At 42.6% G+C, this 20,637-nt stretch overlaps 1 protein-coding gene across 2 annotated transcripts; it reads right to left on the reverse strand.

The window, feature by feature from the left end:
• Positions 1-1,338: 1,338 nt before the first annotated feature.
• On the reverse strand, positions 1,339-20,414 carry DYRK3 (dual specificity tyrosine phosphorylation regulated kinase 3). Of its 2 annotated transcripts, XM_007988673.3 has the most exons (4): positions 20,150-20,414; positions 18,960-19,053; positions 18,198-18,309; positions 1,339-8,543 (listed from the first exon to the last, which is right to left on the reverse strand). In XM_007988673.3, exons 2-4 carry the CDS (start codon positions 18,974-18,976, stop codon positions 6,966-6,968), a joined length of 1,707 nt encoding a protein of 568 aa, XP_007986864.1. In that variant the 5' UTR covers positions 18,977-19,053; positions 20,150-20,414; the 3' UTR covers positions 1,339-6,965. The 2 variants fall into 2 exon arrangements, with proteins under 2 accessions (XP_007986864.1, XP_007986863.1); XM_007988672.3 differs by lacking the exon at positions 18,960-19,053.
• Positions 20,415-20,637: the final 223 nt, after the last annotated feature.

Here is a 20,637-nt window from a genome sequence, read left to right on the forward strand (position 1 = left end):
CAGACTGAGGCCTGGGCCTAAGAAAAACATCCAAACTTCCCAAATAAACTGTACTCCTTGAAGTTGCGTGTCAGGTTTCATCCTTAAGCTGAGCTTGGGCCCCAAGAGGGTAAATGGGAGAGCTGCTGATTCGGGTTCCTGGGAGATGGTCAGCCCTGAGCATTCTACATGTTTTCCCATTTTCCTTCACAGGAAGGCCGGAGCTCACAAAGCAGGCTGTGAACAGAAGCTCTGGGTACTAAAGGAGGAATACTGGTGGACTCTCTGTAAGGCTGTTTCTCAGGGAAGCCTTGTCCCTTCCCAAGATTTTCTTTCTGTATCATTGTCATCAAGTGAGAGAGGCTATACCTGCAGCACAGCCCTAATTACCCAGTGACTGGTACTCACCTCCTTCAGAGTTCGGCACACAAGTTCTTGCCTGCGACAGTTCTCGGCGTTGGTTTTGAAACAATCAGGAGATGCTAAAAAATTCTCCAAGTAATTCATTTTTATTTTTTAAAAAACACCCCAAAATAAAAAACCACTGACTCATCCATGCCAAACTGCACTTTCCAGAGGAAGCATGTCAGCAGACTCAAACGGACAATGGATAGAATCCCATGACACCAAAGTCATTCAAACCTGATGCTTTAGAGGCTGACATTCTGAGCTGAAATAGCTACAGGTCACCATTTGGCCCCATCTGGGACTCTCCCTTCTTTTTAGTCTATTCATGTGGTGGCAGAAGATGTGAGGCTCTTTCTAGTCTCCAGTAAGGGAGGCTTCTCCTGTTATAGAAAAATATTAGAGTCTAGGCTTGACTTAGCAGTGGGTGAGCTATATTAAGAATCATATCCTGCTTCTTCAAAGTCTAGACGATGTATTTGTAGTTCTGGCTTCTCTCAGGGCTTGTGGATCTCAGGGACCAGAGAGCTTTTAGTCCTTTTATGGATGGGTTCACTATGACTCTTAAAATCTTTTCTCATTGAAATTAGCCAGCATAATTTGACAGACACTCAGAAAAACACCCTAATCATATTAGGCTGAAGGCCAGGTCTGGAGGTAAATTCTTTAAAAGTTTGGGCTTCGGGAAGTATAGGTTGAAGGTGAAAATGGGATATGTTAAAATGGGGATATTAAAAATATATTTAAAACTGGGAGGCTAATCTCTGGCAGAGCAGAACTCTTCTTCGATTTGCCAATCCCTGGCCTCTTCTTACTCCTTATTTGTACTGACTCCAGGTTTTCCATAGCATGGATGCCTGCCGCTGCTCTAAGCCTAATAAGTTATAGCACTCTACAGACTGGTCACCTAGACTGAAGACACAGAGGAAAATATGTTTTGGCAATTCCACCTGGCTCAAGGTATAAGTATGTATTTTTAATTTTCAGAGGAGAAAAAGCATACAGAGGCAGTCTAGAACAATCATTGTCCCCTTTCCAACTTCCGCATTGATGACATCAATAACAGATGCAAAAGAAATAATTAAAAATAAAGGAGAAAGAATTTTCCATGATTCACCAAAGTAGTAGGAGTATTCTGTCAGGAAAGCTTAGAAGCATTTATCAGCTGCTACCTAAAATTTAGCATTTAACTTTAATTATGCCTAGTTACGAATTAAGCAAAACAGAAAGTGTTTTAACATGACTAGCTGCTACAGATCAAAATAGTTTCACAGTAGAAATTTTTATTTTTTTATTGTTCTTTTTTTGATTATGCAATAAACCCCCTTCTTAACAGATTAAATGTCACAAAAACTAAAATGTAATGACATTAGCCAGCTAACCTGTCAGCCCCAACTCCCTTAAACACTGAGGAATAAAGCATACTAATACGGTCATAAGTCAAACTTCCTCTGGGAAAGAAGATTAAGGCTAGACTCTTTCAGAGCCCCTGGGGGGCAGAAGCAGAATTCTTACATCATAGTTAGGTTTTGGTGATATTCATTTTTTTTATTATCATCAAGGTAACTGTATCTAACACTAGACCAGAAGAAAGTGTCCTTACATAATCCTTATCTGATTACCCTTTCCCAAAAAGAAGACATCAGAGACTGTGTGGGTCAACTTAAAAGAAGAGGCGAGCATGCTCCTGGTTCATGGAAGGAAATGAGCTTCCATTATGTGCACATGATCAGCGGCCATCAAAATCTGTTAATTCAGAACAATATGAAGACATGGGCCTGCCCATTTGAAGCTTATTTTCTAATCTAAGCAGAAATCATGATAGCACATGATGAAAGAGTACATCAATAACTCTGAGGGTAGAAGGTAGGATAGAATACAAGAGGATGAGCGGTATTAGGTGGATTAGCCAATTTTCCATATTGAAAGAAAAAATGAGGCTGGGCACGGTGGCTCACGCCTATAATCTCAGCACTTTGAGAGGCTAAGGCACATAGATCACTTGAGCCCAGTAGTTCAAGACCAGCTCAAGCAACATGGTGAAACTCCCCCTCTACAGATATACAAAAAATTAGCCAGGCATGGTAGCACATGACTGTAGTCCCAGTTACTTTGGAGGATGAGGTGGGAGAATCACCTGAGTCTGGGAGGTTGAGGCTGCAGTGAGACAATACTGTGCCACTCCACTCCAGCCTGGACGACAGAGTGAGACTCTGTCTCAAAAAGTAAAAATAAAGAAAAAGAAAAAATGATTTGGGGAATGAAACCAAAATTCTAACCCAACTCTCACCATGTCAGAAACAATTTGGAAATTCAATTTTGTTAATTTAGAAATCAGTAAGTCACCTAACCTAACCAGTTTGACTGAAATGACTACAAGAAAAATGGCTAAAGAACAATCCAGTAACTGAGGAAGAGACAGTCTGAATTTCTACACTAACTGATCCAATTCGGTCATTCATTGCTATGGCTGGGCAGGGATCCAAGTGAAACTTTAACAGTGGCCAAAAAGGTGGCATAGGGTTACTGCCTCTAAAAACCACAACTTGTCCCTAAGCTTGAAACCCACACATAAACCATCAAATTCATGTGGACGAGCGCCATGTTTTAAGCAGCCCACTCTCCTAAAACTTGCATTGGCCTGCAGAAGACAGGCATGCCAACCTCAGTGACTCTGCTCTGCATCACTCTCTAGGTTGCCAAATTTAGGCAGAAACATCCATTTGCCTTCCCGTAGCTTTCTAAAATCTGTCTACAGTGTAAAGAGTTGTCTATGCCCTTTCACTTAGCCCAGTTTCAGTAACCTTATAGTCCATTTGATACACAGAAATAGAGCACGCACCAACCTCAGCCACAGGCTCCTTTCTCTCCCAAGTTCAGGTGCAGTACTGGCTAGAACTCTGAAAACACAAACACCAAAACACAGTGTACATCAGATGCATATGGGGTCGCAATACTTTTAACACAGTTTGCTTGCAGGAGCACTTCTTCAACACTGATAACAACTGGCAAAACAACCTCAACATATGCTCTGCCTAGATAATGCAGGAGATTCTTAAATTTCTCCAAGTTAGAAAATTCAGGACAACAGCAATATGGTGTTAGGGATTGCAGATCTGTGTCAATCAGATACAGCCTTGCCACCACCTAAAAATATGCTCGCTGCCCCACACATGGCGTTAGCAGCAGTTCCAAAGGCCAACACATTCACTCTTGGAAGACAGTGTCAGCTGTCTTGACACTGCTGCTGGCTACATTTAACCAACTCTATGATGTGGTACCAGAACCCAAGAAATACATCAAGCCAGATCGTTCTGTCCAAACATCCCAAGGAAACATGTGCCTTGGACAGCACCCGAGTGGGAACAGGCTGCTAATGTTGATATAAAATGCAAAATAGTAAAAGCAGCATTTTCTCTAATTTACTATTCAGTGAGAAACCCAAGCACAAATCCAATGCAGCAAATTGTAGAGGTTCAATGCTCCCTGATCTGCAGTTAAGCCAGGTGTGCCACCTCCTTCATCTGACTTGGATCCTGCTCTGGACTTTAAGGAAACATCTACCTGGCTAGCAGTTCAAGGACTCAATATAAAAATAACTCATGCTTTGTTTCAACTGGAGGGTCGTGACACAGTTGGGCCTACAAGAAAATCATTCATAAGTCAATGTAAGCTCGTATCTACTGAAAAAGTAGATTTGAGTTTTTTGAGTAGATGTGAGCTTTTACACCCTATGTTATGATGAAGAGATTCACTGAAGGATTCAATCATGCTGTACTACTTCCTGGAGTTGGCAGAGAAATCACGCATTTCTTGGTAGTTGAAAGAAGGCTGATCCAAGTACACAGTGAAGAGGTGTTCCCATTTCTCAAGGTGTTTCATCTTCATGGCCATGAAGATTTAGCACCTGCAAAGTTCCCAAAACTATACAATGCAGTTAATGTGGGGAAGCAGATGTTGGATAATTCATTCAGAGACTACCAGTCTTCCAAAGAGTCACTATTTTGACTAGCAGATCATGAGGTAGGTGAGGCAGTTTCAAGACCTCCCTTGAAGAAAGCAGTGATGAGTAAAGATGACGAGGATGGGTTATGAGCAGCATTTAGTGTGACATGTGAAGAGGTCAAGATACCACTATCAGACAAGAAAACCAATGACCAGACAAATTTTACACAGCTTCTTCAGACAATGCAATCAAGAGATAGGATGCAGGCTTAGAAAGAAAGAAAATTCAGCAGCAGTTAGAGGGATCTAAAGGAGTCGTATATTCATTGCCTTCTGTAAACCAGGAGTAAAGGAGATAATTAAGGTTTTTAAATAATCCAGTTTCTTAGTCACCAAAAGTACCAAGACTTCCTCCTATTAATGAGGCTAAAGGCTCAGGTTAAGCTGTTCTCTGCCATCTGGCCTTTGTACTTGGGAGACTAAAGCCACCCTGGACATTTAAATGAGAGAGATTTGCACTCTCTCATTTTTCACAGCCTGTGCTACAGCAATCATGACTACTTTTGGATAAAGCAAAAATTCCCTAAATTGGCCGGGCGCGGTGGCTCAAGCCTGTAATCCCAGCACTTAGGGAGGCCGAGACGGGCGGATCACGAGGTCAGGAGATCGAGACCATCCTGGCTAACACGGTGAAACCCCGTCTCTACTAAAAATACAAAAAACTAGCCGGGCGAGGTGGCGGGCGCCTGTAGTCCCAGCTACTCCGGAGGCTGAGGCAGGAGAATGGCGTGAACCCGGGAGGCGGAGCTTGCAGTGAGCTGAGATCCGGCCACTGCACTCCAGCCCGGGCTACAGAGCAAGACTCCGTCTCAAAAAAAAAAAAAAAAAAAAAAATTCCCTAAATAATATACCCATGGTATTTTTCTTTTCTTTTCCTGTTACTACACTGCCCAACAAAAAGAGCTTCTTCCAATCTCGTCGAGTTTGCATCACATTCTAGAATAAATGGAACTGGATCATTCTGAGAACTATACTGTAAAAAGCAAATATTCTACTTTAAAGAACACACTTTTTTTTTTTAGACAGAGTCTCACTCTGTTGCCCAGGCTGGAATGCAGCCGCACGATCTCAGCTCAAGTGATCCTCCCACCTCAGCCTCCCAAGTAGCTGGGATTATAGGCATGTGCCACCACGCCTGGCTAATTTTTGTTTTTGTAGAGGTGGGGTTTCACCAGGTTGCCCAGGCTGGTCTTGAACTCCCAGACTCAAGGGATCCACCCACCTCAGCCTCCCATTACAGGCATGAGCCACTATACCCAGCCAAAACTACACATTTAGGATGGAACTTGAGCATACTTTTGTTCTGGAAGAGGACAGAAATAGAGGAAGGGACAGGAAAAAACAAACAAAACCCAGTAGCAATGAGTTAGTTTCTGTCCGTTCTCCACCCTTCTAAGTAGGACACTGGCTTAACAACTAGTTTTATTATCAGCCCTCACTGTTTAAATCTTAGCAGAGAAAAAGAAAAGCTGTTGAAGAGAATAAAATTAAGAAACATAAAGGGGAAAACAATTGATTATCACCAGTTTCTGGATTTTTAGTTTTCTTCTAACTGAAGTTCACTCAGATCTAGGGAATAGCACTAAGCTTAAAGTGAAAGTGGGAAAAAATGTGGCACATTAAGGTGGCAGGTAGCTGTAAAGAGAAGAGGGAAGCATTTTTAAACTGTAGTAAGGTTTACCCGAGAGTGACTACTTTTGTAAGGAAGAGATTCTACGAAAATGCAGCAAGGAGGCTGGTCCATGGAGTACCACAAAGCTGGGGAGCTGCCGTTTTCATGCTGATTCTCTATCTTTAGCATTCTGGGTCAATTGTGGCAGAGAAGCTGTTTTATCTTCCTTGGACATGGGAGAGGAAAGAAGGAGGGATGCATATGACTCAACTTTTAAATCAGCACCTTACAGGGTTATTTGGTAAAGTGGTAAGGCTTCTGTAAAATGCTTTGAGTGACTAGGAAACAAATCAGAGGCAAAATAACATAATAACACCAAACATCAGAGAACTGAAGGGAAGAGGAATGAGTCACTGAAAACCAGGGACACCAATTGTCCAGGTCACCAACAGCTTCCTGGTGCTCCCCCACCCCACAGTCTGCTGTGAGCTCTTTCACCGACGATGAGCCTAGAGAATGCCCTACTGGGTGGGGTAAGGGACCTAGCATTGGCTCTCAGCCACAACTAACACCACATCCCAAATTACCCTTTCCAGAACAGACGCCGAGGGACACTAGAAGTGAGGAGTAGTTGGGATACATTTTTTGCTACACTTTCTATCTTGAGAGAAAGAGATTTAAACCAATAGTATAATACATCAGTTGAAATACCTCTGACGATAATAACAAAGATGCATTGACCTATAAAAAGTCATTTAATGCATATTCCAGATGGCCAATACAAGCTGGTTAGGTAATTAGCCCTTGAAGAATTCTTTTATAGTTATATAAAAATGTTTTGTCTTGTTTAAAAAAAGTCTAGTCTAACAAAAACATCCACCAATGGGCTTGCAATTTTTCCATCTGCAGGTTTGCAAGATCATAAAAATACATACATATGCATCTCTGGGCATATCTCTGTCCACTAGCTAATCAGTTTTGGCAACACACTGCATAGGGGTATACTACCATTGGTTTCTGACATTAAGTTAGCTTTAAGCTTATTAGCTATTCCAACAACTGGAGGCAGCTTAGAACCCAATCCCTGGAAAGCACTTGCAGGATTAACTACCCGTTTCCCTGACACCTTGTCTATGGTGGTGAGAGGTCTGGGGACAGACTTGCTAATCCAAGGGTGTCTTAATGCTTGAGCTGGGGTCAGGCGGGCAGAGGGGTCCCAGTGAAGACACCTTTTCAAAAACTCTATAAACAAGTAGTCGTCACACCCTTTCAGTGCTGTTCCCCAGTCTTTGCTGCCCGGGGGACCCCGCTTTTTACCCCTACGTGAGCGACCCCCCACAAGCACAACCCTCCCATCTGCCTGAGTAGTCACAGAGCAGTAGCGGGGTATGCCCTTGGAATTAATAAAGTACTTGGCACGTTTGGATTGCTCCAGAAGTTTTGGTGGTGGCATCCCTAGAAGCTCCATCATGCAGGCCAACTGGTCTCCTTCATCCTCTCCAGGGAAGAGAGGCTGTCCTGTTAAAAGTTCTGCAAGGATGCAGCCAAAACTCCATATGTCAATCGGTGTGCTGTAACGGCTTCCTAAGATGATTTCTGGAGCTCTGTAGAACCGAGACTGGATATATGTGTAGAGCTTCTGGTACTCGAAACAGCTGGACCCAAAGTCAATGACCTTGGTTGAACTGCGCCCGTGGTGTTTCAGGAGAATGTTTTCTGGCTTCAGATCGCAGTGAATAATCTTATTTTTGTGGAGGGCATCCAAGGATTGCAAGATGGACTGGGCAAACTTGCGTACCAACTGGACGCTAAAACCCTGAAACTTGTTTTTTTTAATCAGCTCATAAAGGTCTATGCTCAGCAATTCAAAGGCCATGCAAACATGGTTCCGGAATGTGAAACTTTCCAGCATGTGGATAACGTTCATACTACCAGTTTTATCCTGTTTTTTAAGATGCTCCAAAATCCGGATCTCCTCAGCTGCTTGACGATGAAAGCGCTTCTCATTGCGCACCATTTTCAGGGCCACATACTGCCGCAGTTTGTGATCATAGACCCTGGCCACCTGCCCAAAACTCCCCTTGCCAATAATTTTCAGCACCTCATATCGATAAGCTAGATGGTCTCGAGGTACATGAATGTAGGCCCCATCTGCATCATCATACCCCCCATTATTGGGACCACCAATAACTCCATGTCTTTTTTTGGCATTTGGACCTACAAAGTAAATTTCTGGATAATTAATTATTTCCAGCTTCTCATAGGCAGTGAGGTGGTGTTTATATTGCTTCAGGGCTTGTTCTGGAGTCAGAGGCACCACTTTGGGTGCCTTGGATGAACTGTTGGATTTTACTGTATTCAAGCAATCTGAACTTTTACCCTGAGAAACAGTAGGAGAGCATTTTTCAGAGTCACTGATGCCATCTGACTGAACAGTATTGGATTTTCTGTTGCCAAATTCTTGAAACAGCTGTTCTACCTTCACCTCACCTCCATCCAAAAAGTGCTGAGTATGATCTCTTGTAAACTTCTCAGTGGTCATCTATGAAAGAGACAATGAATATGTTAGTCATTAAAGACATCAGAAAGATGGAAGAATCTTCCCTCCTCTAACTGAATAACATCAAAACATATCCAGTCACGTTTACTTTAAGGTTAAAATGATCCAAAAAGGAGATAAGAAAAGCAAGAGTCTCTAGCAACTTATGTTATATTAATTTTCAGACTCCCTGAATATTGCAGCCATCCCTAATCCCCATACATGCCTTGCTTTGTTCAAGACAAGATGGTCTTACCATGCCCCCCACATGCCAGGTTCCTTCTTACAGATGTATCCTTGTACTGAGAATCCTTCTACCCCTCATCCCCTCGACTCCTACATTCCTTCAAAGCCCAGTTCAGTTCCTCTCTCTTCCACTTAGAACTACTCCAAGCCCATACTAATTAACCTCACGTCCTAACTGCAGTTTGTCCAGTTTATGCCACATAATTTGGTACTTATGTATAATATATGCACTATCTTACACTGTTTACTAATTGTTTCAAGTATCTTCCCAAATCTTAAAGACAAATAGCATGGTCAAAATAATGCCTACTGAAGTGTAAACAGTAAGGCACCATCAAGTGACAGAAGCAGAATTTGAACCTAGGTCTTCTGGCTCCTATTCCAGGGCCCTTCCCATTAATATAACTCAGCTCCAGGTTCTCCCAGCATCTGTAGACTAGCAGGGCTGAATGCTGACTGTGGCCTGGAATCAACAAAGTGTTCAATCATATACTCCCAGGTCCCCATATAAATTACTGCAGCCTTTTAACTTAGTTCATTGAATCACAAAAGCTCTAAGTTAGAGAGAACTCTGGAGATCAACTGGACCAATTCTCCAAGTACCTGGTAACAGTGAGGGTCCAGGGTCCCTGGGGTGCTTCTTAAAAACTATTCCCCAGCAAGAGCCTACTTGATTAAGGAGTACCACTTCTTTCACTAGGTTTTCCACAGTCTTCTCCTGGAAGGGACAGTGACCCACAGAAAAAAGCTCTACTTACTCCTCTGAATTAAGATTCTTTGAATTGAAACAAGGTTTTTTGAAATAAGATGGAGGAATAGAAGCACAAAAACAACCAAACACCTAAGTAAAATTAATATTAATTAATATTAAGAAAAAAGGGTGGGTGCAGCACACCAACATGGCACATGTATACATATGTAACAAACATGTACGTTGTGCACATGTACCCTAGAACATAAAGTATAATAAAAAAAAAAAGAAAAAGAAAAAAGGGTAACTGTGAGATGACAGGTACGTTTAATTGGCTTGACTGTAGTAACCATTTCACTACCTGTATCAAAACAATTACATTGTACACCTTAAAAAATAAAATTTTTTGGCTGGGTGTGGTGTCTCACGCCTGTAATCCCAGCACTCTGGGAGACCAAGGCAAGTGGATCACTTGAGGTTAGGAGTTTGATACCAGCTTAGCCAACATGGTAAAACCCTGTATCTACTAAAAATACAAAAATTAGCCGGGCATGATGGTGCATGCCTGTAATCCCAGTTACTTGGGAGGCTGAGGCACGAGAATTGCTTGAACCCAGGAGGTGGAGGTTGCAGTGAGCCAAATCATGCCATTGCACTCTAGTCTGGGCGACAGAGTGAGACTCGGTCTCAAAAAAATAAATAAAATAAAAAATAAAATAAAAAATTTGGCCAGGCATAGTGGTTCATCCCTGTAATCCCAGCACTTTGGGAGGCCAAGGCGGACAGATCACTTGAGGCCAGAAGTTTGAGACCAGCCTGGCCAACACAGCAAAACTCCACCTCTACTAAAAATACAAAAAAAACAAAACAAAACAAAAAACAAGGCCAGATGTGGTGATGCATGCCTGTAATCCCAGCTACTTGAGAGGCTGAGGCAGGAGAATCGCTTGAACCTAGGAAGTGGAGGCTACAGTGAGCCAAGATCACGCTACTGCTGCATTCCAGCCTTGGCAACAGAGAGAGAGACTGTCTCAAAAAAATAAAAAAAGAAATCAGTGAAAAATATTAAGAAGGGGCTGGAAAGATAAAAATGTTAAATCTGTTGTTAAAAATAAAAGGAAGTCTAGGATACTTAAAAGAACAACTGTTTTTCTCAATGGACCCTGAAGAATTATGTCCTTTATCTGTTTGATAATTTCAGAGAGCCTGTAGTATGAGGAACAGATTAATTCCGGAGGAGCTCTGGGCTACAGTTATAATCTCTAAAAATGTAAGCTAAAAAGTGGTCAAACCTTTAAAAACTAGAAATTTTAATATAACTTAAGCCAAACAAAAATTGTATTTATAAATTACCAAAAATAAATAACAAAGAACAATATTAAAAAACATAAATGACAAAAATTTAAGTGTTGGCATACTTCAGACAGCTCCCGTAATTCAGTTATAAAAGTCCTTTTAAAAAATCATTTAATCAATTTAAATATTTATAGAACACTTACAGTTACATCATGTATTATATGATCTTAAAGTCAAGAAGCCAGTTCAAATGTAGCCACAGCTTGGCATTTAGTTTTAAAATAAAGGGGCCAGATATTGCCCAAGTACATACAGTCTCTCTGATACCAAAATAGAAACTATCACTGGTCAAGAAAATAAACAGGCCTGCATATAGAATCTAAATATTGGCCGGCCGCAGTGGCTCATGCCTGTAATCCCAGCACTTTCGAAGGCCGAGGTGGGTGGATCACCTGAGGTCAGAAGTTCGAGACCAGCATGGCCAACATGGCGAAACCCTGTCTCTACTAAAAATACAAAAATTAGCCAGGCGTAGTGGTGCGCACCTGCATTCCCAGCTACTCAGGAGCCTGAGACAGGAGAATCACTTGAACCGGGGAGATGGAGGTTGCAGTGAGCTGAGATCGCACCACTGCACTCCAGCCTGCAATCTATTAGGGAATAAATCTGGTGGAACTAGGAAAAGAATTTTAATGGTTTGGTTTTAATTAGATTTACATAACAAAAACAAACATCTACAAGCATCTTGGCTAGTTGTCCTTAAAATCTTTACTACCTAACTTTAATGCATCTAAATATTTACTGCTGAAGTCTCTGAAACACATCCTGAAGAAACAGGGAGTCAGAAGGCCTGGGTTGGGGTCCTGGCTATGCTACTTAAAAGTTGTAGGTCCAGCGGGGTGTGGTGGCTCACGCCTATAATCCCAGCATTTTGGGAGGCCAAAATGGGCAGATCACCTGAGGTTGGGAGTTGGAGATGAGCCTGGCCAACATGGTGAAACCCCGTCTCTACTAAAAATACACAAATTAGCCAGGCATGGTGGCGTGTGCCTGTAATCCCAGCTACTTGGGAGACTAAGGAAGGAGAATTGCTTGAACCCAGGAGGCAGAGGTTGCAGTGGGCCAAGATTGCATCACTGCACTCCACCCTGGGCGACAGAGCAAGACTCCTTCTCAAAAAAAAAAAAAAAAAAAAAAAAAACTGTAGATCCCTGTTGCCTTCCTGAGCCTCAGTTTCTTTATCTGCAACATGTGGATAATAATATCTGCTTGTAGGATGTTGTCTAATTAATAATAATAATTTCACCAACTATAAAATATTTAAGACACTGGTTACAATTCAGCAAAATTCTCAATACATTGAAGTTTAAGTTCCTATACATCCTTCCCCTTCCCCTTTTCTCTCTTCTCTCTCTGGTGGCTTCCTCCATTTCTCCAGTCTGATCTCCCTCCATCAAGCATCTAGCACTAACTACGCCTTCTGCTCAATGAAGGCCCCTACAATAGGCCTTCGCTTAGGATACACGGAATTGCCTCACCCACTTTCTCCCCACATAAAACATACTTTCCACTCGCTATACAATGGACTGTGTTACCTCTCCATGGATATTTGAACTTCAAAAGAAGATCAATGCCCTAACCCAAAGGAATGCCTCTAGGAACTGCAGTCACCAGTGACAAGCTGTTAGGAAAGGTTATTTGTGGTGCAGGGTCTGTCCCTGGGAATTTCCCCTACTCTGCTTACATGTAAGGCTGCACTGGCTCTGAAGGCCTTCATTTCTGTTTGTGATAATGAGAGGGTCTCAGGTACACAACATAAATAAGAACAGATACATATCAGAAATGTAATTTCCACGGAACTATTACAATAATATTAATGATATCATTTGGGGTCCCTAATTCATGGTTTTTCCTTAAGGTAAACCTAAATTTCTCTCCTTGCAAAATAAGTCTTACTTTGCCTTTGGGAACCACACAGAAATGTCCAAATTTCAAGTAGGAGCCCTCTGGATACTTAAAAGTGGCTGTGCTGTCCCTGTCTCCACCATTCTGTAGGTTTACCATCTCCACTACATCTGCCTCACCTTACCCAACATACATCAGGCTTCCTCACTCTCCTGTTCACATTCGCAACATAGGCTGCACTTTATGTCTCTCTTACAGCATGCTCCAGAACAAAGCAGGCTACGTCAGTGTAGTCCACCATCAAGGTCATCTTCTCCAGTGAATCTGGAGAATTCTGGGAGGTAATTTTTCCACAGAGGGAGGGGTTCTCTTCTTTTATTATTATTATTACACTTTAAGTTCTAGGGTACATGTGCACAATGTGCAGGTTTGTTACATACGTACATATGTGCCATGTTGGTGTGCTGCACCCGTTAATTTGTCATTTACATTAGGTATATCTCCTAATGCTATCCCTCCCCCAGCCCCCACCCCACGACAGGCCCCGGTGTGTGATATTCCCCACCCTGTGTCCAAGTGTTCTCATTGTTCAATTCCCACCTATGAGTGAGAACATGCGGTGTTTGGTTTTTTGTCCTTGCGATAATTTGCTCAAAATGATGGTTTCTAGCTTCATCCATGTCCCTACAGAGGACATGAACTCATCCTTTTTATGGCTGCATAGTATTCCATGGTATATATGTGCCACATTTTCTTAATCCAGTCTATCATTGAGGGACATATGGGTTGGTTCCAAGTCTTTGCTATTGTGAATAGTGCCACGATAAACATACGTATGCATGTGTCTTTATAGCAGCATGATTTATAATCCTTTGGGTATATGCCCAGTAAAGGGATGGCTGGGTCAAATGGTATTTCTAGTTCTAGATCCTTGAGGAATCGCCATACTGTCTTCTATAATGGTTGAACTAGTTTAGAGTCCCATCAACAGTGTAAAAGTGTTCCTATTTTTCCACATCCTCTCCAGCACCTGTTGTTTCCTGACTTTTTAATGATCGCCATTCTAACTGGTGTGAGATGGTATCTCATTGTGGTTTTGATATGCATTTCTCTGATGGCCAGTGATGATGAGCATTTTTTCACGTGTCTGTTGGCTGCATAAAGGTCTTTTGAAGACATTTCATATCCCTTGCCCACTTTTTGATGGGGTTGATTTTTTCTTGTAAATTTAAGTTCTTTGCAGATTCTGGATATTAGCCCTTTGTCATATGGGTAGATTGTAAAAATTTTCTCCCATTCTGTAGGTTGCCTGTTCACTCTGATGGTAGTTTATTTTGCTGTGCAGGAGCTCTTTAGTTTAATTAGATCCCATTTGTCAATTTTGGCTTTTGTTGCCGTTGCTTTTGGTGTTTTAGTCATGAAGTCCTTGCCCATGCCTATGGCCTGAATGGTATTGCCTAGGTTTTCTTCTAGGGTTTTTATGGTTTTAGGTCTAACATTTAAGTCTTTAATCCATCTTGTATTAATTTTTGTACAAGGTGTAAGGAAGAGATCCAGTTTCAGTTTTCTACATATGGCTAGCCAGTTTTCCCAGCACCATTTATTAAATAGGGAATCCTTTCAGGGAGGGGTTCTCTTCTTAACTTTCTTTCCTTTCCTGTAAATAACTCAAATACTGGCCTGAATCAATTACATATCAAGTCTGATGAGCTATAAATAAAACCTTCCTTCCATTGCTCTAAAAAAATCTAGTGTTCACACATATTAAAGTATAATTGTTTTAAAACACTAAATATTTCCCCAAATGCCCATCAATCAAGGAGTAGATAAAGAAATTATGGTATATATATACGTGTATATATTTGTGTATACACACACACACACACACATATATCTCATAGAATACTACTTATCCATAAAAAAGAATGAAGTAATGGCATTCACAGCAACCTGGATGGAATTATTCTAAGTGAAGTAACTCAGAAATGTAAAACCAAACATGGTATATTCTCATTCATAAGTGGAAGCTAAGCTATGAAGAGGATACAAGGGCTTAAGAATGATACAATGGACTTTAGGGACTTGGGGGATGGGGTGGTAGGGGAGTGAGAGATAAAAGACTACACACTGGGTCCAGCATACACTGCTCGGGTAATGGGTGCACCAAAATCTCAGAAATTACCACTAAAGAACTTGTTCATGTAACCCAAACACTACCTGTTCCCCAAAAACCTATTGGAAAAAAAAACACTAAATATTTCTAGTCTAGGGTTAGAATCACAATAACCAAGCAATGTATATGATTGACTCTACGAAGTATTTTCTTAACCATGTAATTATATCCAGAGAGATGAATAATGTCATATTTATCATGTTTTATTTCATAAGAATGCTTCATATACCCTGCTAATTTGATGGGCTTCTGGCATTTCAAATAGAATCTCCTACTACATTAATCAAGTTTTAAAAATCTTGCTGAGAAATTCAAAAGGAATATCCTTCTCACTCAGAGCCTTTTCCCCGGCTCCCAAACCCTAAATCCCTGCAACACAAAACTTAACCCAATAAAAGTCTGTGGGGCAGATATTTATAGTCTACCACGAGAACATAAGAGCCCCTTGAATAAACGACGCTAGAAAACTTTGTAAAAAGGGCAACAGGATCTCAGGATAGAGTCATGGCATAATGAAATGTAAGTGGCACCAAGAGGTCAAAACGCATTTTTTTTTTTTTTTTCCAGCAAAATGAGTAAGGACAGCCGGGTGCGGTGGCTCATGCCTGTAAACCCCGCACTTTTGCGAGGCTGAGGCGGGCAGATCACCTGAGGTCAGGAGTTCGAGACCAGCCTGGCCAACATGGTGAAACCCCATCTCTACTAAAACTACAAAAATTAGCCAGGCATGGTGGCAGATGCCTGCAATCCCAGCTACTTGGGAGGCTGAGGCAGGGAGAACTGCTTGAACCTGGGAGGTGGAGGTTGCAGTGAGTCGATATTGCGCCACTGCACTCCAGCCTGAGTGAGAGTGAGTCTTGATCTCAAAAAAAAAAAAAAAAAAAAAAAAAAGGGACTGGGCTCGGTGGCTCACACCTGTAATCTCAGCTCTTTGGGAGGCCAAGGCGGGCGGATCATGAGGTCAGGAGATCGAGACCATCCTGGCTAATACGGTGAAACCCCGTCTCTACTAAAAATACAAAAAATTAGCCAGGTGAGGTGGTGGGCGCCTGTAGTCCCAGCTACTCAGGAGGCTGAGGCAGGAGAATGGCGTGAACCCGGGAGGCAGAGCTTGCAGTGAGTGCCAGTGCACTCCAGCCTGGGTGACAGAGTGAGACTCCGTCTCAAAAAAAAAAAAAAAGAAAAGAAATGAGTAAAGAGTAAAGACATCTTTACGCAAGAAAGACATCTTTCTTCTTGCTCCCCTACAAAACTGCTATGCCGAACACCATGCAGTAAGAAATTCATTTTTGATCCTGAAACATACAAAATAAGTAACCTACTGGAAGGTAAATAGCATTGGCTAACTCTGAATCAAAGTTAAAATGACTTGGCCAGGCGCAATGGCTCGCACCTGTAATCCCAGCACTTTGGGAGGCTGAGGTGGGTGGATCACAAGCTCAGGAGTTCAAAACCAGTCTGACCAATATGGTGAAACCCCGTCTCTACTAAAAATACGAAAATTAGCTGGGCATGTTGGTTGGTGCCTATAATCCCAGCTACTTGGGAGGGTGAGGCAGGAGAATCGCTTGAACCCGGGAGGCAGAGGTTGCAGTAAGCCAAGATAGCGCCACTGCACTCCAGCCTAGGCGACAGAGTGAGACTCCACCACAAAAAAAAAAAAAAAAAAAAAAAAAAATTCAAAGTTAAAATGACTTAAAGTCAGATGTTAACACTTCAACCCAATTGCAAATAGTTTCCTATAGAGATGAGCCAATTGGCAGCAAGTAACCAAGCAATCTGATGGGCAACACAAGATGTATATGGTTCTGAAGTTCTTAGACATTTTGACATATTAAAGAAACAAACTTGCAAAGAATGGAAAGAAACCCCACTACACTCCAAAAGGGGACAAAAAATAGGGTGACCAGCCTTCAAGACATTTTTAGCTCACGTTTTGTATACTACTAGTGCTGAAAGTGGGGAAAAGGGCCAGGCACGGTGGCTCACGCCTGTAATCCCAGCACTTCGGGAGGCCGAGGGAAGTGGATCACTTGAGGTCAGGAGTTCGAGACCAGCCTGACCAACATGGTGAAACCCTGTCTCTATTAAAAATACAAAAATTAGCTGGGCGTGGTGGCAGGCGCCTGTAATCCCAGCTACTCAGGAAGGCTGAGGCAGGAGAATTGCTTGAACCTGGGAGGCGGAGGTTGCAATGAACCGATGTTACGCCATTGCACTCCAGCCTGGACGACAGAGTAAGACTCCATCTTAGGAAAAAAAAAAAAAAAAAAGGAAAAAGGTTGATTTAAGCAAAAACTGAAGACAACAGGAAGGACTATGAAAAATACAAGTGATTTTTCCATATAGAAACAATTTCAGGTCTTAAACACAGAAATGTGAAAGAGAAATGTCACAAATGAGTCAATTCAATTATTCAGTTTGTTCATCTGATGACATATGCAGCAAATTTTAAAGTCATAGGATAGCCTCTCCTTGTCATGGAACTTGGCCAAACCCTGCTCTGCCTACCACTCTACGCATGCCGAGGGAATGTGAATTAATTTTATCTTAAGTTAAAAAAAAAAAAAAAAAAGCTGCCAGGCGCAGTGGCTCATGCCTGTAATCCCAGCACTTCGGGAAGCCGAGGCGGGTGGATCACGAGGTCAGGAGTTCAAGACCAGCCTGACCAATATGGTGAAACCCCGTCTCTACTAAAAATATAAAAATTAGCTGGGCGTGGTGGCGCGCGCCTGTAATCCCAGTTACTCAGGCAGCTGAGGCAGGAGAATCATTTCAACCTGGGAGGCAGAGGTTGCAGTGAGCCAAGATCATGCCATTGCACTCCAGCCTGGGCGACAGAGAGACTCCATCTCAAAAAAAAAGGCTAAGTGTCGCAGTCCCAAACTGTCTTAATTACCATCTATCTATAAAATGGTTCTCTTTAGCATACTAATAAACGAAGACTACATTTCCATCGTGCAGGGGAAAAAAAACCCTGCAGATCTATGAATTCCAAGATGTTTTCTGTTTCTTATTTTTGTTAAAAGAAGCCTTTGTAATACTAGGTGTATACCATCCTATACAAAAATAAGCATTACCTACATAAAAGTAGCATATTATTTTTTTCCTAGCACTATATATTTATCCCAGTGGAAACTGAAATAAAAAGGTGAGCTTCAAATTGAAATCATTCTGAAAAGCTAAATTTGGACCACAGACATTGTTATTTCAAAGTCAAGAGGAATCAAAAAGAAACAAAAAAAAAGTCTGGGAGTCAGTGATACATAAGTGTACCTTGAGCATTAAGTAGCACTTCCTCCTTTCCAAAACAATTCATGTACAAAGAATTACTTCTTTTACTTACATTTAGTCTTCTGGGTGGAGGTGGTTCAGAAGGATTGCAGAGCACATTTGAACAGGGGGGACATTTGGTTTCATCTATCATCATGAAGGTATCATAGACACCATCCCCCAACCTAGTTGAAAGGATTACAGATAAAATCTGTCAGTAACTGAAGAATATAAAATCCTGTATCTTAACTGCTTCATATCTGCTACAAGGAACAGTAATAGAAATAAAAGTCTACACTACATTTTGGCACTGAATATAAACAACTGGGGTATTTGGAAGAGGAACAGAGGAAATCCAACTTCTGTTTTTCAAGGACAGCATTTCTAGGTTTTTATTTTAAAAGAGTTGAAACAAGTCTCTCTGAATGTTGTTAAAACTAATAAGGACTATCAGGAGGATCTCCTAATAACTTACTACTTGAAAATAAAGTCTAGTTTGAATCTGAAGTTCATAGAGGAAAAAAAAGACCAGAAAAAACTAACAGAGGTAATAGTTTTTCAAAGTCAGAGACTTGGATTCTAATCTCAGCTCTAACACTGGCTGTGCTACCTTCTCCTCTGAGCCTGTCTTCCCCATGTTAATGGGAAGACTAGCTCCAGTCTATACACTTCTGGGTCTTACAGGCAAGAAATAAAAGGCCTTTTTAAGGCTGTCTTCTCTTCATTAATTTACTTGCTTACCTACTTACATCTACCTAACTTGCAGAAAAATACAGTTAAGTACTACAGCAAACACTAAAAGGATGCTCTAAAATATAAAATGTATGGAATTTACTTCTCTTTCCACTTCATTTTCTGGTGAATGGTGGAGGCAAAATTCTAAATGATTAAGGATCACTTCTCTGTTCTTTAACACTGTGGCTCCACCACTGTAAGGGAACACAAAAGACGGAGAGGATTTATTTAATCCACAAGATGGCCCTGAATAATGTATTTCATCTGCTACCAAGAACACGGATTTCCCAGTTACACACATCAGCATTTCATTGTATCATTTTACATTATACACTATGAATATAACAATGACGATGTTGCAGAGGAATAATTTGTTTAATGTCTTTTAAAATATCCTGGAATATTCTGGTCACCTTTAAAAACTGTTTTGTGAAATTCGTTCTAGAGTTTTCTTTATAGATGTGTTATAAAAATACAAAGGGGGAAAACACCCTACAAATATTTTTGGAATGCTCTTTTTAAAAACATGCTCACATTCTGATAGAATTATTTATATTTTTAACAGGGAACGGCTTCACTGACAGAAACCAAATATTCTGAATGTGACTGACCCTTTGCCATAAGCCTGATAAAACCAACCAGGACAGGCGTCCACATTTATAAAGAAAAAGAAAACGTGCAAAATTGACTAGTGACTAACAGCCAGAGGAAATTAACAAGAGTCTGCATGCAAATAAAGCGGGGAGCAGGGGTCTCTTCTCTCCATTGAGGTGTAAAATACAACGCAAGGTGGGGAATCTCTCAAAATAGGATCCGGAAAAAGCCGTACCCAGCACAGCCCACAATCTGCACATCCGAAGCTAGACCGCACCCCTCACAGCAAACCCCAAGAGTTCAGCCCTTGGTTATCCGCTCTAAGCAACAGGGCTTCCTTCCAAGGTATCGCTCCCGGTCTCTCCTCGTTTACTAAAAAGCCCCACAAAAAGTCCTAGTTTTCGTAATCCCTTACCATATACCCCGATCTAGGGTTTCAGGGGTATTCCAGGGGTGGAAATTCTTCTTGTTCTAACTCCGCTCTAGCCCCCTCCCCCGCGCCCGGTGAGCCAGGGATGGGGGGAGGGGGCCCTGACGGAGAAGAGGTGGGGGGAGGTCCCGGGGAGGCAGTCAGACCCCTGCCCTCGTCCCTCCTGCTGAGGGCTCACTCTACCTCCTCCCAGCCCCCAAGCTTCGCTTGCCAGCGCCAGCCGCTCCCTGAGGCGCCTCCAGCCCGTTACCCCGCGGCGCCGTTACCTTCGCTGCTGGGGCGGGAGCCCGGCCCCGGGCGGCCCCGCATCCTTCCGCCCAGGCCCACGAGCTGTGCCTCCCATCTGCTAGCTCGGGACCCGGCGCGGGGAGGGGCGCCAGTTGGAGGGTCCGGCCGGCCACGCCACCTACGCCGGGACGGCAGCCTCCGCGGCGCGACGCTCCTACGGGGACTCTCGGCCAGACACTGCAGCTCAACGCGCCTTCGCTCCCAACTGGCCCGGGCTGGGTAGTGGGGAGACGCAGCTGCAGGGGCGGGAAGGGGAGCGGTCTGGTCGCCTAGCAACCGCGGCACGCCCCCGGGAAACGCCTCGGCGCAGCTACGCGCTGACGCACGGGGGTGGGGCCCGTGGCCGGTACAGGCCACGCGGCGCTCCTAGCCGGTGCTAGCGCTGGCACGGGAGGCGGGAGGCTGGAGGCGAGGAGCCCGCGGCCTAGGCGGCTCGGGTTCCCTGGCGCGAGCTGCGGACTGACAG

The sequence above is a fragment of the Chlorocebus sabaeus genome, chromosome 25 (genome assembly GCF_047675955.1).
Source record: "Chlorocebus sabaeus isolate Y175 chromosome 25, mChlSab1.0.hap1, whole genome shotgun sequence".
Lineage (NCBI taxonomy): Eukaryota > Metazoa > Chordata > Mammalia > Primates > Cercopithecidae > Chlorocebus > Chlorocebus sabaeus.